The sequence below is a fragment of the Trachemys scripta genome, chromosome 2 (assembly GCF_013100865.1).
Source record: "Trachemys scripta elegans isolate TJP31775 chromosome 2, CAS_Tse_1.0, whole genome shotgun sequence".
In the NCBI taxonomy this organism is placed as follows: Eukaryota; Metazoa; Chordata; order Testudines; family Emydidae; genus Trachemys; species Trachemys scripta.
Window position 1 is genome coordinate 228,207,776 of NC_048299.1, and position 22,660 is coordinate 228,230,435.

The 22,660-nt window shown below is 42.0% G+C and overlaps 1 protein-coding gene across 3 annotated transcripts in view; it reads right to left on the reverse strand.

Annotated features, from left to right (window-relative positions):
- The window catches only part of JPH1 (junctophilin 1), a 111,127-nt gene that overhangs the window by 39,796 nt on the left and 48,671 nt on the right, over positions 1-22,660 (reverse strand). For all 3 annotated transcript variants that reach the window (XR_004644769.1, XR_004644770.1, XM_034763147.1), the window contains exon 3: positions 3,752-3,870. Coding sequence is in view for 1 of the 3 variants with exons in the window: in XM_034763147.1 (XP_034619038.1) it covers positions 3,752-3,870 (119 nt within the window). In the remaining 2 variants the exon portion in view is untranslated. The remainder of the gene's footprint in view (positions 1-3,751; positions 3,871-22,660) is intronic.

Consider the following 22,660-nt stretch of genomic DNA (forward strand, 5'->3'; position numbering starts at 1 on the left):
TTGGGGCCGATGAGAGGCCAAAGGGCAGTGCCGTGAACTGAAAATGGCATCCGCTTACTATGAAACATAAGAAATGTCTGTGACCTTGGAATATGGAAATAAGCATCCTTCAAGTCGAGGGGAGCATACCAGTCTTCTGGATCCAGGGAGGGGATTATGGAGGCCAGGGAGACCATGAGAAACTTCAACTTCCTGAGAGACTTGTTGAGGTGACGCAGGTGCAGAATTGGTTTGAGGCCCCCTTTTGCTTTTGGGATTAGGAAGTAGTGGGAATAGAACCCCTTTCCTTTCATGTCCTGAGGGCCCTCCTCCACACCCCCCCCCCCACCAAGTACAGGAAGTTTTCGACCTCTTGAACTAGGAATTCCTTGTGAGAAGGGCCCCTGAAGAGGGATGGGGTAGGGGGGGTAGGACGGAGGGGCGGCCGAGAATTGCAGGGTATAGCCCCAAGATACTATGTCCAGCACTCAGCGGTCTGAGGTGACCCACAACCAGACCGAATGGTAGGGACAAAGATGGTCAAGGAAAGAACAAGGTGGATCCGGGGAGCTTACTGGGTCGTCGCTCTCGAGCACACTTTCAAAATGAGCACTTCTGACCCCCAGGATGCTTTGCCGGGTTGGGCTGTGTGGGTGAGTGGGAGCAGGAAGGGGCGCAACAACCAGAGTTTGTGTCTCTATCCCTTCTCCTTGCAGACCCCTGATGAGACTGCCAAGGCCTTGGTGGCGGGGGCGGCCGGAACTTCTTCCTTGCAGACTGCGGCATATGCATACCTAGCGAACGAAGGGTGGCCCGAGTTTCCTTTAACCCATGGAGCCTCGCACCCATTTGCTCCGCAAAGAGACAGTCCCGAATGGGAGGTCCTGGATTTAGGTCTGCATTTCTTGGGACAGGCCAGCGGTCTGAACCCAGGAGCTGCGCCTCATGGCCACCGCCGATGTGACCACCCTAGCCACCGAATCTGCCGTGTCCCAGGCCATTTGGAGAGACCACCACACTGTCACGGTACCCTCCTCCACCAGGGAGCCGAATTATTGGGCCAACCCTTGAGGGAGGGACTCCTTGAACTTACAGAGGGAGTTCCATAAGTTAAAACTGTACCTGCCCAAGAGGCCTGGTGGTTACAGGCTGGCTATTGAATATATTTTCCTCCTGAAAAGGTCTAGTCTTTTGGCCTCTTTATTTTTGGGAGTTGAACTGGTGTGCCCCTACTTGTCCTTCTTGTTGTCCACAGAGACGACCAGCGAGCCCGGAGGTGGGTGGGTATATAGGTACTTAAATGCTTGGGCCAGGATGAAGTACTTCTTTTTGGCCGTTTTGGAGGTGGGAGGGATGGACGATGGGGTTTGCCAGAGGGCCTTGGCAATTTTCAGGACTCTGTCATGCACTGGTAGTGCCACACGGGCAGGGGTAGAGGCTGAGAGCACACCGAACAAGGTGTCCGCTTGCTTAGCCATCTCCTCCACCTCTTGCCCAAGTTCTCTGTCACCCATTGAAGCAGGGCCTGGTGTTCCTTAAAATTGTCCAGTGGGCTGGCCCTTGAGGGTCCCGTGACCGCCTTGTCCGGAGACGATGATTGTACAGCCAGGGGAGGCCCCCGGACATTATCTCCCATGGGGAAGGGGTTTTGGGGTGGGCACTGTCTCCTCTATCCTGACCTCTGAGCGCATTTCATGCACTGAGCCCAGTGCCATCAACTGTTGCTCCAAGGGGGCGGCAGATAAGCAGTGCAAAGGGGGCACTGGCATCACCGGCATGCCCCATGCACTCCAATAGGGCCACTGGCCGGGCTGCCAAGGTGGAGTCTTGCTGAGGGGCTGAACTGGTATTGCGACGGGGAGTGCTCTCACGGGGCAGGCAACAGAGATCTGCACTGGGAGGACGACCAGCGGGAGGGCAAACGGTGCCTGTAGTACAGTGACCGGCGCCTCCCCCTAGGTGATCCGTGTTGCGATGGTGGAGACCGTGAACGCAGTGCCAGTGACCAAGGGCAAGCCCCAAAGGATCTGGACTGTGACGCCAGAGATCTGCGGCACGGAGATGGAGAGCGCTGCCTTGGCTCAGGATCAGCGGCCCTCCATTGTCCTCCTGGGGGTCCTGGTAGCTGGTTTGTCCTCGTAGGGAGCTTTTGCTGTGTCCTGTGGCACACGCGGTGCCAACAGCGCGGGCAGAGGCCTCTGTTCTGTTGGCACAGGGGGGAACTTGGGAAGGTGTCCATGTCACCACAAGTTTGGGTCCCCTCCTACTCCTGGGAGTCGGTGGTGGATCCTTTAAGGAGTTAAGGGCCCTGACTGGGGAGGCACATCCACATGGCTCTGGAGTTGGCTGGGTTGCCTGAACTGGGTCTTTTGCCCAATGCCCCATGGCCTTTCTTGCCCGGTGCCGGGGAGCCATGTTTCTTAGTTTTCTTTTTGGGTAACGGCGACGGGGAGCGGTGCTGGGGATGTGCTACACACCGAGGCTGAGGTTCCAGGGGTCGAGTCCGGCTGGGATGGCTCGGAAGCCAGTCAGAGGGCAGCTTCTATGAGGAGAGCCCGCAAACAAATAGCATGTTCTTTCTGAGTCCTGAGTCGAAAGTCTTTACAAATGCAACACTTGCCCTTTGCTTGTGATTCCCTCAAGCACTTGAGGCAGCTGCCATGGGGAGCGCTCACAGGCATAGGCTTAAACCCCAGAGACTGGGGCATGCCCTGCCTGGGGTGAAGTCCCCAATGGGACTCTGACTTCTAACTACACTTAACAACTACTTACCGCTAATATGAACAACTATTTACATGGCCCTAAGGCTCGCAGTCAGAAGAGATGAAACCGCTAGCCCTTGCTATGCAAGCAAAGGTGTTCTGATTAACCACCACGGGCAGTAAGAAGGAACTGAGAGGGTGTAGGTCAGCGGCGCCTGATACATTGACGGATGAGCGCAGCACTCAAGGAGGGGCACCACAGCTGACCCTACAGATACCGCTAAGGCAAAAATCTCCGACAACTGCGCACGTGGGCACGCACACCTGCAATGGAATCGACATGAGCAAGCACTCGAAGAATTGAAGTTCTTTTTGGTCTACAGGTTTTTGAATCTTTTTTATTTTCATCAATTACTTTTTAAATGACATTTGAAGGACATGTTTACCTAACATATAGTAAACATTCCAGTGCTTCTTATTATCCCCTCTCCACCACATGGTCAACGAATAGGTGCTGTGAATGGGCAGATCTACAGGTGGGAAATTGGGCTGGAGCAATTTTTGTGATACTTTGAGTACTGGGACTAACACATTTGGGTAAGGGTCAGACACAATCTAGCCCTCTGTTTTTTACTTAGTTCTTAGTCCAGGCAAAGCTGTCACTGACTTCCCAAGATTCAGTAACGATTTCAGGATTTGGCCTGTAATGAACATGGCATAGAAATAACTCTGAAAATTCAGTTGTATTATGTTTTCTAAAGACAGAGTCAGACTTACTCTAACTTCAAACTTAAGGGAGACACAGCATACTCCTATAACCTCTTGACACTGACACTCCAACAGTGAAAGGTTTTATAGAAAGTGCTATTTGTTACCAAATGATAATACAATAAAAACAAAACCCTCTTGAACAATAAGTGCCCTTCATTGCCTACACACAACTATGGTTTCTGAGTAAATGATGAAATTAAAAATGGGATGAACTTTTTAATTTAACAAAGAACCCTTTAAAAATATAAAAAGGAAAATATCCCCCAAACAAAACCAAACCAAACCAATCAAAACTTTACCTGGTTGGTAGAAACTTGGTGACAGTTCTCTGGCAACTGCTCTTGCAATATCACTTTCCTGGCGAGCAGCCTGAGCAGCCTGATCCGCAGCATCAGCTTTAGCTCTTGCATGTGCAGTTCTAGACAGAGCAGAAAAGGGTTTATATGCATAGATGCCTTTTTGTTAGTTGCATTAATACACCAGAGAGCAAAGTATTATCGTCTCTGGAAAAGAAATGATGAAGCATAACCAGAGGATTACGCCTGTTGATTGTGAATAACTGCAAAACAGCAAACCTTCATACAAGTTATCATGACCCATGAAGTCTACACAAAATAATATTGGGACAAGTATTGGTCTGCTATAATCAGCCTAGGTTGGAAGTGAATGGAAAATATTTTTGTTTGATGCTTTGGGGAATTTTTCTTCAGTCTGCTGAGCTGAAATTTATATAAAGGTGATTTTAATGAAGTACAGTCAGTAGGAAATATGGCTGTGACGTTGTGCAGTCTATATGGTTTTATAAAAACATGATAATAAGCGAATATAATGTAACTGGGATAGTTTTAGAAAAATATGGTAAAAAGTGAATATAACGTAACTGGGATATGCTTCATGCAAGAGGTCTCTTGTAAGGTATCATTACAAAGCTTATAATCTACTGAGTGTGATCATCCGATTTGTAGAAATGTACCACTCTTGTATCTAAAACTAGAAATATAAAATATAACTCTAAGGGCCTATTGTAATTATGTAAAGTGTGGTCCATTAATGATGGTTTGGAATCTTGATGACTCCCATTGTCTGCAGAGTCTTCCTGTATATGTGTGTGTGTGCTGGCAAGTGAGTAATGAAGTCTTGCAGTGACATGTGATCATGTCACCTGAACTGGAATCCATCTTTAACCTGGTGCTTTTCCAGTGAGGGGGGGGTGGAAACCCAGAGGGACAAAGGGTTCCCGCCTTATGCAAAAGATATATAAAGGGGTGGAACAGAACAAAGGGGAGAGAGAAGCCATCATGAAGAATCCCCTAGCTATCACCTGAGCTGGAACAAGAGCTGTACCAGGGGAAAGAATTGTGCCCAGGCCTGGAAGGTGTCCAGTCTTAGAAAAAACTTACTGAAGCATCTCTGAGGGTGAGATTATCTGTATTCAGTTTGATTAGGCATAGATTTGCGCATTTTATTTTATTTTGCTTGGTGACTTACTTTGTTCTGTCTGTTACTACTTGGAACCACTTAAATCCTATTTTCTGTATTTAATAAAACCACTTTTTATTTAGTAATTTACTCAGAGTATGTATTAATACCTGGGGGAGCAAACAGCTGTGCATATCGCTCTATCAGTGTTATAGAGGGCGAACAATTTATGAGTTTGCCCTGCATAAGCGTTATGCAGGGTAAAACGGATTTATTTGGGTTTAGATACCATTGGGAGTTGGGCATCTGAGTGCTAAAGACAAGCACACTTCTGTGAGCTGTTTTCGGGTAAACTTGCAGCTTTGGGGCAAGTGATTCAGACCCTGGGTCCGTGTTGGAGCAGATGGGAGTGTCTGGCTCAGCAAGACAGGGTGCTGGAGTCCTGAGCTGGCAGGGAAAACAGGAGCAGGGGTAGTCTTGGCACATCAGGTAGCAGCTCCCAAGGGGGTTTCTGTGATTCAACCTGTCACAATGGCCCAGCCTTAAGAGGTGGCATCATGTGAAGACAAAGCTGATCAGTTGCAAGGTTTTCTTGCCAGGGAACTCAAACAAGCAAATTTGTATTCATTTATCAAGAAAGACGGTAATACAAGCAAATACAGTATAATGATCGCATACATTTACTTCTGATGAAAATATCATGGAAATTTATAAATAGATGCAAATCTAAGCCTTGGTGTTGCAAAGTTTAGAGATCTAAAATAAACTGTTCCTAATAGATGCTAAAGGGCTTTATATAGTACCTCTCTGTTCTTCATTTTCCAAAATTAAAAAAATTTAGCTGGCTTTGACAGAGGACAGAACTGATCATACAGGTACAAAAGTACCATAATGGAAAAGAGATTTAGAAAAAAATCATTATAATGCAGTCAGAGGATCCTGATAAAACTTCCCCCAACATTTCAGCAACCACAAACAGCTTTACAAACCAAAATAATTAGAACTAGAAAAATATCCACCTCCAGGTACATGGGACGTCATCCAGATTATACCAACTATAATTGCACAGAATGTAATTTAGTTTTATACAATTGCTTTTACATTTAAGATGTCTTGAAGTGCTTTGCAAAATAATGAATTATATTCAGCTAGTGTAATCACTATGTAGGCAAACGAAGACAACATCCTGAAGTCAAATAGGGTTGCAGACATCTAATATACAAGTTAAACAGTCTATTTAGGTATATCTTTGATTATTCAGAGGTAGTTTGTGCATTTAAAGACTCAGCCCTATGTTGGGGCAGCACAGCTCTTCACAATCCCTCTGCTGATGAGTGAGGGGTGAGGGTTAGTGTTGCAGTCTGCACGGTCTGTTAAAGTAATGTACAGTGTGTGCGCCCTGGGCAGACAGAAGCAGCAGTTTCTGTGGTCCCGAGCTCAGAGGGTATATCTATGCTGCAATTAAAACCCCATGGTTGTCCTGTGCCAGCTGACTCAGGCTCATGCTGCAGGACTGTTTAATTGCAGTGCAGCCTTCTGGGCTTAGCCTGGGGCCCAGGCTCTAGGACCCAGCGAGGTGGAAGGGTCCCAGAGCTCAGGGTGCAGGCTGAAAGTCTAGACTGCAATTAAACAGCCCCACAGCTCAAGCCCAAGTCAGCTGTCAGGGGCCAGCTGCAGGTGTCTAACTGCAGTGTAGACATACCCAGAGATCCAAACTGCGCTGGCCCTTATAAAGGAGGGAGTGGGGAAAGCTCTTAGTATTCTTCACTCTCCTTCCCTCATCTCTCTGACCCCTCCTTCCCCTCCCCCTCCCAGGTAACTGAAGAGTTTAGTAGTGTCCATGATTAAAAAAAAAAGTTGCTTATTTACTACAAAAATGTAATTATAGTATAAATATATAAACAAGCTAGATAAATGAGTAACTATGGTATTTTTGTGTCTAATATGGCAATAGGTATGAATAATAATTACTGAAAAGAATCAAAAACACTATCACTGTTAGTATGGAAGTTCATAGAAACTAGTGGATTAGATTTTAAAACCAGGGTAACCATTATGATCATCTACTTTGACCTTGTGCATAACACCATTCATAGACATTCACTTGGCAATTCCTGTATCAAGCCCGTTACTTCTGGATGAGCTAGAGTATACCCTTTAGAAAGGCACCCAATTTTGATTTAAAAACTTGAAGTGATGGAATATCCACCACATCCCTAGGTAAATTGTTCTAATTGTTAATTATCCTCACTGTTAAAAAATTGTGGCTTATATATAGTCTGGTTTCCAGATGCTGGATCTTGTTAATGCCTTTGCCTGTTAGTACAGGTCTCTTTAATCTATCAGAAAGCTGTCCGTTAAAACATCTGAGGCCAAAATGTTTCCTAAAACACAATCATTGAAGAGGATCAATTAAGCTATTTCAGTGGCAGTTGAACTACAGTCCTCTTGTACAATAAATATAGCTCTATAGCAATGAGCATATATTATATACTCTGACTGTTCCTAGACCTGAGGCCCCCTAAATATCTACAATTTGCATAGTGGGGGAAGTCATGGAAATCACAGAAATGTAGGGCTGGAAGGAACTTCAAAGGCCATCTAGTCTAGCCCCCTGCACTGAGGCAGGACCTGAGAATCCCTGACAGGTATTTGTCTAACCTGTTCTTAAAACCCTCCAACGATAGAGATTCCACAACCTCCCTTGTAAGCCTATTCCAGTGTTTAACTATCCCTGTAGTTAGAAAGTTTTTCCTCATATATAAAGTAAATCTCTGTTACTGCAGTGGAAATGGAGAACAATTGATCATCATTCTTGTTATAATGTCAATAGTTCAGTTTTACTGTACTTGCTTTTATTATAAATTATATTTGGATTTAAACCAAAGGGTTTCAGTTTGAAAGAAGCCTCGGCTTTCTAAACTGTGGGTGCAACTAATGTCATTAGATGTATTCTTGCTTTTTTGATTCACTAGGGTAGTTAAATATCTAAATGACATCAATTACACCCACAGAACTGTGGGCAAAAAATCAGAGGCTTTTCAAAATCAGTCCCATTGGTACAATCCTACAGATGTCCATCTGCTTATACCTGAAAAGTGACTTAAACGAGGTGTACTGTGGGCTGAAAAGCTTAAGCAACATTAATTGGCATTCTGCACTAATCCTAAATGTGCTTTACATGTAGTGCCATATGTCTTCTATACATCAATTATCAGGGATACAAAAGCATACTGTATAACATTTATCTCAATTTAAATTCTATGTAAAATTCTCCATTGTTCTGTGATCTCCAGATCATTTTATTTCTCCACAGTATCCTCCAGTATGTTTACAATACCTGCTAGTTGAGGATCATCTGTAAATGTGATCAATGTACAATTTACTGTACTTCTCCAGCACATTATTGAAGATACTGATCTCAAAACAAACCTTTCTAGTAATCAGGTTTCTCCCCAGTATAAAGGCACACCATTAATTATTCTGTTTTCCACTTCTCAGAAAATTCTGAATAAACACTATAATATTCTTAGTAACCAGATAGCATCTCAACTATTATTTTATTAGTCTTTCCTGTTGGATTATCAAAAGCTTTAGTATAAGTATAAGTTAAGTGTACCTTGTTATATTTTCCCACAGAAACTGATTTTTCTTCAGAGAACAATCCAGTGTGTCTGACTCAATCAGTTCTTAATGAACCTGTGCTCTTTATCAATCATATGGCTCCTCCTAATTGCTTTCAAGCAGTTTCTTGATTCTCCTAAATAATGAGTAACATTACTTTCTTGAAGTTTATTATCTGCTTTCTAATTACAGTCTTTGGAAAAATAAATGCCAAGTTCTTAAAGCTCAGAGTTCTGTGTGGTCAATAACAGAAGGTCCTGCTCTCACTAATTTCCTCTTTTCATAGAATCACAGAATATCAGGGTTGGAAGGGACCTCAGGAGGTCATCTAGTCCAACCCCCTGCTCAAAGCAGGACCAATTCCCAACTAAATCATCCCAGACAGGGCTTTGTCAAGCCTGACCTTAAAAACCTCTAAGGAACGAGATTCCACCACCTCCCTAGGTAACCCATTCCAGTGCTCTACCACCCTCCTAGTGAAAAAGTTTTTCTTAATATCCAACCCAAACCTCCCCCACTGCAACTTGAGACCATTACTCCTTGTTCTGTCATCTGATACCACTGAGAACAGTCTAGATCCATCTTCTTTGGAACCTCCTTTTAGGTAGTTTGAAAGCAGCTATCAAATCCCCCCCATTCTTCTCTTCTGCAGACTAAACAATCCCAGTTCTCTCAGCCTCTCCTCATAAGTCATGTGCTCCAGCCCCCTAATCATTTTTGTTGCCCATCGTTGGACTCTTTCCAATTTTTCCACATCCTTCTTGTAGTGTGGGGCCCAAAACTGGACACGGTACTCCAGATGATGCCTCGCCAATGTCCAATAGAGGGGAACGATCACGTCCCTTGATCTGCTGGCAATGCCCCCACTTATACAGCCCAAAATGCCGTTAGCCTTCTTGGCAACAAGGGCACAGTATTGACTCATATCCAGCCTCTCGTCCACTGTAACCCCTAGGTCCTTTTCTGCAGAACTGCTGCCTAGCCATTTGGTCCCTAGTCTGTAGCAGTGCATGGGATTCTTCCGTCCTATGTGCAGGACTCTGCACTTGTCCTTGTTGAACCTCCTCAGGTTTCTTTTGGCCCAATCCTCTAATTTGTCTAGGTCCCTCTGTATCCTATCCCTACCCTACCTCTTCTCACAGTTTAGTGTCATCTGCAAACTTGCTGAGAGTGCAGTTCACGCCATCCTCCAGATGATTAATGAAGATATTGAACAAAACCGGTCCCAGGACTTACCCTTGGGGCACTCCGCTTGATACTGGCTGCCAACTAGACATGGAGCCATTGATCACTACCCGTTGAGCCCAACGATCTAGCCAGCTTTCTATCCACCTTATAGTCCATTCATCCAGCCCATACTTCTTTAACTTGCCGGCAAGAATACTGTGGGAGACCGTATCAAAAGCTTTGCTAAAGTCAAGGAATAACACATCCACTGCTTTCCCCTCATCCACAGACCCAGTTATCTCCTCATAGAAGGCAATTAGGTTAGTCAGGCATGACTTGTCCTTGGTAAATCCACTTCTTTCTCCACAGAGGGCTGGTCACCTCCTCCCCATACTGTGCTGCCCAGTGCAGCAGTCTGGGAGCTGACCTTGTTTGTGAAGACAGAGGCAAAAAACGCATTGAGTACATTAGCTTTTTCCACATCCTCTGTCACTAAGTTGCCTCCCCCATTCAGTAAGGGGCCCACACTTTCCTTGACTTTCTTCTTGTTGCTAACATACCATATCTTCATGGAAGAACCTTTTTAATATTTGCTTTTTTCCTTTTATCCATTTAGTGCCCAATGCTGCAAAGCTCTGTGTATACAAAACTCCCATAGAAATCAACAGTACATCCACAAATTGCAAGGTGGGAGGGTCATGATGAATGACAAAATGAAATGTTAAGGGAATCAATCACATTTTATTTTTACATATTTTTTCTGATGTTACAACATACTAAAGCTATTCTACAGAGGCTGTCATACTAACCTCATTACCATAGTATCTGAGCACCTTCCTATAGAGCACTAAGTGACGTGATTAACATCTATAATTTCTGAGTTGTTCTCTCCCCAAGGGGAAAAACGTGCACGCAGAGCAGTGTTTTGTTATGGTAGGATTTTTTTTTAAAATATGCATATTCTGCTATATGGAGTTACCAAAGGGTTGATGGCTCCATGCCCAGGTATACCGAATAACTGTAATCCAGATAGGAGGTGACGAAGGTGTGTATAACTGATGCCCAGGGCATTGTCTGCCAAGATGAGAGAGACTCTCCTAACAAACTGGAAATGAAAGAAAGTATTACTCATGGAGTCTCATGTATAAGAGCTTTGCATCAGTGAGGAAGTTCTTCAATATTTTTTCAAAATGTTATCAAAATGATTACTGAAATTTTTAATTTGAGAACTTGTTTTTGTATTTAAAAAAACAATAGTAAAACAAAAAAATGTTGGCAATTCCAGGGAAGGGGGAATATTCCCCCCCTCCCCAGCTTTTAGTTAGAAAACCTTCAACTAGATCTACCCATGGATGGATTCATTCAGACAAATCACTTAAGAAAAGTACTTAAGAAAGGTCCAAATATCCAATCTCCTATATGCTGGGATCTGGTCCACTAGAATAATCCATTTAACTTTTAGGGCATAAAAGTCTGCAGTGTTACACATGCCTGAGAAGTGAACTATTCTCATATGATGTTACAGGAAAATAGACAGCATACATGTTGTATATTTGTGCTTCTTTCACCTGAGGCTGATTATTAGAACAAATTTAATTTTACATTAAATAACTTGACCAGTTAGAACACATTTCAGTTGTCAGGGATTTAGGCCAATTGTGTGAAAAATAAATCTGCATTATTTGTGTAATGTGCAAATATACAAGGGTGGATTGATTTAATCACCAATTTTGATAACGACTTAAAGAAGAAAACTTAGATTTAAATAATTGATTTTAATTGCGCTTGTACTTTAGTTATTATCTGAAAGAAAGGTTGATTTTCACTGGTTAGTAACCATTAAAACATGTTGATTTGTAACTAAATATAGCTTTTTTAAAATTTGGTGCTTCTTTTTGGATACACTATAGTTATACATCTTTATTTAAGCAATTATATGGCATAACAGTGATTTTTTTTTAAAAAATTACTATGTAAGAAAATGGTGTATGATGCATTTCTTATTTATTAGATTTTTTTTATTTGTGATTTATGTCAGGCTTTATTTGGATGGAAATGCAATTAAACTAAATACACAAAACCAGCATTTTTAATTAAATAAAACTTAAGTATGCTGGATACAATCTTTTTCTTTTATCAAAATGTTTATTTTTTGCATTTAAAACTAACTTTTTTATTAAATAAAGGAAGCATTATCTATAGTTGGTGAATTGAACTTAATGTTTCTGGTCACTGTGTCCTTTAAGAATTAGCTAGCTGAGTAAAGTGAAATGAAGAAATATTCTCTCTGCACGTGCAAAAGAGACTACTGCTGTCAAAATCTGTTTCAGCACTTCAACAAGCTCCCCTCCAGGTGCTTAGGCAGTGATTTCCACCAGGTCAGTCGTTTGATTTAAACCTGACAGCAAACAAGTACTGCATAATTATTATTTTTTTACAATTCATTTAAAAGATGAATAGATTATAAGCAGCTTTTGTCTTAACATAGGATGTCCATTTCAAATAAATTGTAACTGGGTTATTTAAAAAAAAATCTGTATTTAAATCAAAATAATCTGATTTAAATAAAAACCTGATTTTTAATTTTTAAAAAATAATTTATTTTTATCCTGAAATATATCAAAAATATTTTGCTATTTTTACTAGTTTTGCAGTATGAGATGTCTAAATGCAGTATTCAAAAATATTGTTAAGAGTATGTCTTGGATTTTTAATAGGAGACTTTGATACTCGTCACTGTCTCATTTGATTACACTTCTGCTATAATAATTGAGTCTGAATTCCATAAATGTACATGATGTAAGCAAAAATAGCAATATACAAAGGCTTACTTTAAAGAAAAAACTACAGTTGCATTACATGGAGCCATCATGCTCATTTGCCACCTTTCTCTTCACATAGCTATGGAACATAAATATATCCCAGCACTGGTCATTGCTCAGAATAAAAATAGCGTGGAATGAAATCCCAATAGCAAATGTTGGTAGATAGGACACACTGCAAAACAACACAGCATATGAGCTGAGATAGGATGTTTTGGGTTGGATGTTAAAGAATAGAATGTACAACAGAGTCAGACAAAACAACCCATTGTGAGACATAATTACAGAATTTATAGGACTAATATGGATGTTCAGAGCTCTGGAAAGGAAAGAGTAGCTAACATTTGTTTAAATAATGGACACATTGAAATTATGAATTCATATTATTCAAAAGGCTAAAATCTAGAGAGATCTTAGTCCTGCTGAAGTCTTTTCAATAGTTCTTCAGTATCTCTCTGTGTTTAAAATCTTACTCAATAAATTTTTGTTTAAAGAAATCATCTTTTTGCAGTTAATGTCCCCGATAGAGTAGTCTTAAATTACACACTAAATTGATTGTGAATTACTCTTAATTTAACCTTTCCTTTTCTGCACTCATTCATGCCCCTTAGTCAGGTACAAAATGCCTAGAAAAAGGTTAATAAACTCCGCCATGATTAGTTTTTCTGTACTTAACAGTTTCCGTATCAGTTTTTTAATGAGAGCAATGCTTGAAATGTGCAAGTCAATTTGGTAAGTTAGATACTAGTAGTATTTGAACAGCTGAGGATTGAGTCTCTCAAAGGTAGCAAAGGGTCTAAGCTCTCCTCTAGGGATAGGTCCTCAGGTGCAGGGGTGACAGAATGCACATGGCATACACCCCAGACGAATCAAGCTGCTCATATTATGATATGTTAAAGATCATGAGTCTGAACATTGGAAACAAGCAAAAATAATAGGCTTTGACGGTGCTTTGATTTGCAAATATCTAATTTCCCCTGATAGAAGAACACAGCACACTGGCATTTGGGTATAATGCCAGAATGTTTCAGACACAAAGCAGGTGAAGCAGACTACACCAAAAACTAGCTAGTAAAGACATCAGTGTTGGATCTTTCCTTGGCATTGTCTTCTCCGCTAGTCTTAGGCATCACCTGTCTGCTTGGTAGGGCACTGGCTTGTCCACTAGCAGGATTCTGAAACTCATGTCCTTGGGATCTGACACAACCGTCATGGACTGTTTCAGAAGAACCAATTTCAGCCTTGTGACTTGAATGCTTCTAGCAGAGAAGAACAAGTTGCTCGGAATATGCGATTTCCCCAGCAGAAGTAACACCAACTGTGTGCCTCCTTTAGGGGAATTAGTCCATTGTTGGATAGCCAGGGCTTGAAGCCCCCAGGTTTCAAATCTGCCATACTAAAGAGCCCTGTAAGGGGAGGTCTGACCAGTAGAGTTCAGTCCAGGGAGGACAGGTTAGTTAACAGTGGTTGAATGTAGGAGATCAGAAGTAGTTCTAGAGACTTTGGAAGGTTTTGAAGAAGTTCAGTCTGAAACTAAGAGCTAAGAACTAGTGTGTTGGATGCTTGTCAGGTTCTGCCTGATTGCCACAGACTGTAAGAGGGAACTGAGGAAGGGTTGCCCTGCCCTTTATGTCCTCATGTGGGAGCATGAGGCAGCACAGGGCACACTGATATTAAAAAATAAAAACACCTCAGGTGTGCATGTGCTGCTTACCAAAAGATACTGTTTTGATCAATCTCCCTGCTTGCGTGCTCTCTGTTTTTACAATACCTTTTGGAAGAAATGCATCATGTTTCCTAGCTGTAGTTTTGGTTTTTGTACTTTCCAGGATGAAAGGTTATAGGTCAGACAAGCAGTGCCACTCATCACAGCAGAGAATATCCATGAAAGGCCTGCCACTTTTTCACTGTGATTCCTTAGATGACATTTCCATAGTATATATGCAAGTGGAACAAAGCACATGTTGTTTAAGCAAGTTTCCAGAAAAATGGTATTGCCAGTGGTAGGCTTATGTCAGAGAACAGAAGTTTTAAGGGGCAAGGAACCAAACACGTTAATAGGAAATATGATATGCTTTCAGCAATTAAGATCCAAAAGCAGCTAGTCTACAAGATGAAAAGGCATAGAAAATAAGACAAGTATAACCAAACTGGGAGTGTCTCTGGAGTGGTGTAGCCAAAATAAAGAAAATTAAAATTATGGGTGGGGAAAAATAACTCTTTTCTTACAATTTCAGCCATAGGTGCTGGAACTAAGGGTGTGGGCAGGGGTGTGTGTGTGGTGTGCTGCTGCATCACCTGGCTTGAAGTGGTTTCCATTATATACAGGGTTTACGATTTGGTTCAATTACTCTCAGCACCCCCACTATTCAAATTGTTCCAGAACCCCTGATTTCAGCAATACCAGGCAGGAAAGAAGGAATGTAACTAGAAGTTGTCTAGGTCTTTTCACTTGTGAATTGCAAAGTAGAGGAAGGTATAATGTGGTCTTACATAGGAGATAGTTCCTGGAACTAATTTCAGGCAAAATGTAAAGTGACTACTAGGTTCTTCCATCAGTGAATGTTGTAGAGATTTTAGAACAAAATTTCTAGGTAGAAGATAACTTTTTTGTGTATTTCCAAAAAGGTGGAGAGTATTTCCACCTCACAAGAGAACTCAAAGAGGAGAGCATGCTTGTGAACATTCTTCTATGTTGATTATAAATAACAAGGTGTAATAAGGGTGAACTATTAACAGGTTAAGATGCTTCGTCTCAAAGTGTCCACTCATCTAGGAAGTCATCCAGGTGTAGATTTACTTACTGAGACTCCTCACAGATACATTGTCAAAACTTTGAAGGCCCTAAAGACCACCGCACATCCAAATGAGGGGATTCTGTGTTGACAATGGAGCACAGTCTTGAAGTACAAGTACCTCTGATGGCAGTGTGGAGGTAAGAACACAATAAATCTATTAAAGAAGGTTCTTAATTGATGAAAATTGTGAACAATCAAATTGTGAACCGAACCATCTCATTTAACCATTTTAGGTCCGTTCCACATCCTGGCCATATGGGGTGAACAAAAAAAGATTTCTCACTGGCTCTGCTCTTGCTCCTCACCCTACTGACTCCAGTGAAAGCTCCTTTCCTCCATCCTCATTGGTCCAGCCCATCCTATGCCTTTTGGGGAAATGAGGAGGTCCATGGCTTCACTCCAGGAAGATGATCTCCAATTTGCCCTGCCTGACAATGTTCAGTGTATGCTCCACTCCATTTAAAGTGTCTGGCTTTGGCAGCGATGCCAGCCTAGGGCTGTCATAATGTTCAGGGAGTGCAAAGTCTGTGAATGTGACTGTTCCTGATAGTAGGCCAGAGACGTACACAGGTCCAGTTGGAAGCCAGAGGAGCAGAGGAACTTGTTTTCATCAAGATAGTTTTAATCTAGTAGTGATAAGCTTATCTTTGAAACTGCACATTTAAATTTGAAAGAGCAGCCATTCTACTAGCAGGCACCAATGGTTTGTCTGCCTGTGTCTTTCTAGACGATTGGCCAACAAAGTAGTAGTAAAGCTTCTTGGCAGCAGGTTAATATATAGGATGACAAACACAACTGCATTTCAAAGTTACATGTATTTTCTTATGGAAGCAATAAAGGATACGCACAGACATGAAAGACGTTAAAGTACTCTGAATGTATTTCTTTTAATATCAAACTTGTCTGCTTTAACACTCCTGAGGAATAGAGCCAGCTTTGAAAACTGTCAGGAAAAATTATATCAGCCAAGTCACAAAATCTATTTGGCTCCCCTTTACCACAATGTAGGATCATTAAAAAAAAAAATGAAATACTACTTGAGAGAGAGAGAGAGAGAGAGAGAGAGAGAGAGTGTGTGTGCGCACGCGCACATAATGGCCTAGACAAACTTTTGCATGAGCAGCTGGGGAGAGGTAACATTTATATTCTGATCCTATGTGGGGAATCTTCTTTTTACAATTATTTGTTACATCAATGTTGTAATGGATAAATTTCTACATGGTCTCCAGAGGCAACAGAAATGGACACTGTTATAAAAATAAATTAGAAAGTATTTACAAAATATAAGAACCCCCTACATACAAATACTATATCACATGTGTACAACTTGACTGTTTAACTTATTTTCTTCTCTGGCTGCCATTTTGCTTGAGTGATTTTTCCCCCCCAGGTCTTCAAGTTCCCAACTATATCCATACTCCAACGGAGTACATTTTATCCCTTCCAGAGGGCTGAATAGTAGAAATATCCCAGACCTGGAGTGGAAGGCAAATAAGTCGACAAGGCCCAGTTAAGAATATTCCTACAATTCCAGAGCAGTAAATTCAGTGTCCTTTACCTTTTCTAGAACAATAAGGATTCATAGGACTTCCTGCTCCAGTATTTCATCTGGTCGCTGGACCAGGTGTTCACCACTCCATCGAGTACGCGGGGAAGAAGACCAGGAGTTAACTGTCCTGGTGTTAGCATTTTTCAGATAAAAACACATGGATAGCATCAGATCCTGCCCTGCCCCTTGCAGGCACGTAGGACACAATAGGTATCTGCTGTGCAGGTGAACAAATCACAGAAAGGCTACATGGGAGGGTTGTGTGCCTTATGAGCTTTGGTGCATAGCTCTGCAGGGGTTCAATAGACTACGCCATACTGGTTGTTTATGATGGGCATTGAGCAGAGAAGTGGCAGAGTTCATGGACACTCTGACAGTCCTTTGACAGCTCTTGTGGCTGTGGAGCTATGCCACACACTTTGTCAGTAACTTCTTTCATGTGCTCTGCAGCCTCAGTGGAATATTCCATCTCTCCAGTTTTCATGGAGTGCCCCTGTGCAAAGCCCACTTACTCAGCATTGCACAGAGTAAGGGGATTAGATCCTTGGTATTCAGCCAATTGCTAGCCCCAAAAGATTTAAGCATTTTGGTAATTCAAATGCTTCAATTCAAGGTAATTCAAGGTTCAAGGTATTCTAGCCTCAGTGCACAGAGAGATCCCCTTCTTACTTGAAAGAACACCAATAATAATCCTAAAATTGGCTCTATCAGAAACACATTTGTATTTGTGCTAAAAGATGAATGTCTTAACATATCATTTTAAATATTGTTCACTTGAGAGATTATCTTTGACACTATTTAGCAAAATGTCGCATCACAAACATGGGTCAAGAACTCGTAATGGGAAGAGTGCCTATGGCAGCATAATATTAGAGACATCACAATGTTGTATGTATACAGGGTTGAAAAAGTTTAGTACACTACTAGACAGTAGTCAAGATCCCCATCAATATTTTCACATCAGATCATTTTGGATGCTTCCAAATGTTGAATTACAGATCTAAGTGCTGTAGAAGTCCTTGAGGAACACTGCAGCTTTGTAATACTCTCAAGTGGACTTGCAGTACATAAAGCGGATAATGGACTACGTGCTGACTAAAGTTATTCTGTGGCAGATATGATCTTTCTCTAATATTGTTCCTGCTGTGTAAATGAGAAGAGTATCCATATTCTTCAGAAAAAAATGGGAAAAGAAACTCTCCAAAGAAAACTTTCAAAAAACTTTTCCCCTATATATATTGACGCTTGTATAAAATAGGAAATACATAAAGCCATTTATTTGTCAACTAGCAATACAGAATACAGCTTTGAACAGTTTTTATTGCATCCTTGTGCACTATGGGTGTTAGCATTTTGGGGTATGTGTAATGCACATCAAAATGAAGAGTGTCATACATATGCTTTTTGGCTGTAATCACATAGGTTTTGTTGCAATATTGTGATCTTATGGTATGCGCAGGTGGTCTGTGCAAGGCTCTGTGTAGCCCATAAACTCCATACGAAGTTCCACCTTCTGTAGAAATCTCTATAACATAGAAGAAGTACGTCCCATGATAAACTATACAATGTCCATTTGGGGATGCTTCTAGTACAATGTGATATAACAACAATAGTAAAATAGGACTTGGTGCACACTTAAAATGTAGGTTGACATAGCTACAGTGCCCAGAAGTCTCAAAAATCCACACCCCTGATGCCATAACTATGCCGACCTACACCTCAGTGTAGACACAGCTAGATCAACAGAAGCATGCTTCTGTTGAACTACCTACTGTTGCTCAGGGAGGTGGTGTTCCTACATCATCATCATGTTCCCATTACACCTCTGGCGTTTAGGGCAGTGACAAAGCTCCTCCACTCCTCTCTGTTTCTGGCAAGTCTTTCAATGGTTCCCCGAACCATTGAAAGACTCTACAACAAGGGAAAAACCCTTCCTTTGCTACGGTTGTGTCTACACTATGGGGTTATACCGGGATAGATACAGCACTGTAGTTATGCGGTTATAGTCCCAGTCATGTAGACATGGCCTAAGAGTAATTTACAGAACAGGGAAACAGAAATACTGACTAATGATAGTTGTGTATAGTTTAAACCGGAATTTCAGAACTTTTCAACCCTAAACCTTATAAGTATTACTGAAGTTTGAGGAAAAAATATTTTAAAAAATTATATTAATCATATTCTTAACTGTGCTCCTAACAGAATATAGTTGCATTAAAAGGGAATGAAACTGTTGAAGTGGGGTGTTACTATTACTAATATAAAAATCCTGTTTTCACTGTATTAGCTAACAGACAACCAATTATTTAATTGATAAATTAATCAAGGAACTGATAACTTTTTCACGCATATATTACTGGTTCTTATCTTACATCCTTCTAAAAGACAACAGATGATCAAATCAATCTCCTATACCCAAACAAGAATAAACCATCTCAAAAAATTTCCACTTTAAGTTCTTAACAGTTAAAGGATTTAAAATTAAATTTAATTTTAATGAATGCACAAATACCAATTTATATACGACAGAATTAGGACCATCTCGTATACATTCACTTTATCTCAGTGTTGTAAGTCCCAGTTCAATAACTATGTAGTAAAACAATATTAACCCATTTTAGAAAAATATAATAAACATCATGCTTTGCTTGCAGCTATTCAGATGATGTGGAAAACCAGGTTATGGCTGATGAGATGGAAAGAGTGATCACCATAGCAACAATCTACCACTTAACAATGAAGGGGGAAGGGCAGATCTCCTTTGCTATTTGCCCATGTAAACAACTTCGTTCAAAATCCTCAAGTGTAACTTCTTTGTTTAATACTCTTTCACCTGAGGAAGATGAAAAATGCACATGGTACTCCTAATACTAACAGGACATATGTTGATCTTATCCACAATAGAACATGGCAACAGATCCAGTACTTAGAGAAAAATTATAATTTTCATTAAACACACGCCCTTGTATTTCTGAATAATTGAACTTTCCCCAGGAAAGCTAGTCTGACTTAGGGCTCCTCCACACGTAAAACGCTACAGCGATGCAGCTGCAGTGGTACAGCTGCAGTGCTTCAGTGAATACTCTACACATGCCAACGGCCGGGGTTCTCCCATCGGCATAGGTAATCCACCACCCCGAGAGGTGGCAGCTAGGTTGATGGGAGAATTCTCCTGCTAACCTAATGCTGTCTGCACTGAGGATAAATCAGTTTAACTGCATCGCTCAGGGGTGTGGTTTTTTCACACCCCCATCGAACATAGTTATACCGACCTAATTTCCTAGGCTTTGCCTATACTGGCACTTTGTCAGCAAAACTTTTGTTGTTCAGGGGTGTTAAAAAAAAAAAACACACTCCCGAATGACTAAAGTTTTAGCAACGAAAAGCACTGGTGTGAACGCTCTCCTGCTGACAAAGCTTTGCAGCTCTCCTGCAGACAAAGCCGCTGCTGCTCGTGGGGGGTGGAAGTTTTTTCTCATTAGGAAAGCTTTCTCCTGCTAACAAACAGCAGCTACACTGTGTGCCTTTTAGCGGCATGGCTGTAGCGGCACAGCCATGTCACTAAGTCTGGTCGTGTAGCCATAGCTCTAGTGTAGACCAGGCCTGAGAGAGAGAAAAAATTGCTCTGGTCGGGTAGAAAAAGCACTGCTGATCTAATTAACAATGTACAACTTACTCATTTTCAAGTCTCTAATATAGTGGCTCTCAAACTTTTGTACTGCTGACCCCCTTCACACAGCAAGTATCCGAGTGAGACCCCCCCCCTTATAAATTAAAACCACTTTTTTATATATTTAACACCATTATAAATGCTGGAGGTGAAGTGGGGTTTGAGGCGGAGGCTAACAGCTCGAACCCCCCCACATAATAATCTCGTGATCCCCCTGAAGGGTCACGATCCCCAGTTTGAGAACAGCTGGTCTAATATATGTGTTTATTGCTATTGAAAACTGTATGCTTAAGAAGTTCCAGCTGATATCACGCAGCTTTTGTTGTACACAAAGTTATTTTAAAATCTTTAAAACAAAAGAAATATAGATTCCTTTTCTTTTCTAGTGACAGATATGTCTACATCCTCACAATAATAATTGTCTGACATTACCCTGATTAATTGTAAAAGATCTGATTAGGAAACTGATTTTTTCTAGACTCTTGCAAGTTAGTTTGCATCTTAAACATTTACTGTTTTTATACTAGTTTCCCGCCCCCCACCTGTAACATCTTGGAAACCTCAAACTTAAATTGTTTTAAATCTAATTGGTCTTTGTTCTGTAAGTGTTATTCAGGTGCATCAGCATGCTGACACCATCATATTCATGCATTGCTCAGAAGCCAATTGCACTCATCTCCAATCTCTCTCTAAATACCTAATCCAAGGTACTTTGAAGTCAATGGGAAAACTCACACTGCCCTCACTGGGAGCTATGGGTGCTCAGCACTTCTGAAAAGTCAGGCCATGTATTTAGAGGCCTAACTCTTGGCACTCATGTTTGAAAATTTTGGCCTAAATAACTTGGCAAATATCAAAATACAAAGTGGCAGAGATGGGGATGGACCCAGATATCCCGACTTAGTTCTGTGCCTTAACAACAAGATCACCTTTCCTCAGTTCCTATCTTGCAGTCACTTACCTCCTACCATTCAAATATCAGTGCTCATTTCTGCCCTCTGCAACTTTCAACAAAGGATTGAGAATTATAATCATGCTAATATGGTCAGAATTGGGGCCTAGGATTCCTGAGCAATTTCCCTTATTTCATCTCATACATGTCCCTGACACACTGTTTACCCCCAAGATATTTCCCCTATATTGCCCTCCAGCAATTCTCTGCCACTGCATTGGGGGGGAGGGATAGCTCAGTGGTTTGAGCATTAGCCTGTTAAACCCAGGGTTGTGAGCTCAATCCTTGAGGGGGCCACTTGGGGATCTGGGGTAAAATCAGTACTTCGTCCTGCTAGTGAAGGCAGGGGGCTGGACTCGATAGGGTTACCATACGTCCGGATTTTCCCAGACATGTCCGGCTTTTTGGGCTCCAAATCCCCGTCCGGGGGGGAAATCCCAAAAAGCCAGACATGTCCGGGAAAATCGGGCCGCCGGGGGCTTGGGGGACGGGCCGGCGGAGCGGTGCCAGGCCGGGCCGGGCCAGGAGCTCGGGGGACGGGCCAGCGGTGCGGGGCCGGGGGTGCTCGGCCGGGGGCCGGCCGGCCCGAGCCAACCCAGGCTGGAGACACCGGGGGGGCCAGACTGGGCCGCGCCTCCTCCCCCCACACCTCCCTTACCTGCTTCAGGCTTCCCGCGAATCAAATGTTCGCAGGAAGCAGGGGAGGGGGCGGAGACTTTGGGGAAGGGGCGGAGTTGGGGCGGAGTTGGGGCGGGGCCAGGGCCCCGTGGAATGTCCTCCTTTTGGAGGCACAAAATATGGTAACCCTAGGACTTGATGACCCTTCAAGGTCCCTTCCAGTTCTAGGAGATGGGATATCTCCATTAATTATTATTATTATTATTAAAACGTCCTATCCAAATTTTCCTCTGCAGCAACATCCATCCATCAGCTAGCAATTTCTCTTTGCCATCTCCAATAAACTAAATGTCCAGATCAAATCCCCTCCACCAGCAACAAAACCTAACACTTGAATCAATCCCCATCATAGAACAACTTCCAGCCCTGCCCAATTTATTTTATTATTCCAAACAAACACCAGAACAGATTCCTCTCCTTACACCTTCATGGGTAGAGGGGAAGGCCATTACTCGTTCTCCTGTGGGGAAGAGAAAGAAGGAGTGGGGCTTCTTACTGCGGTACACTCTTCATAGACAACAGTTCTCCC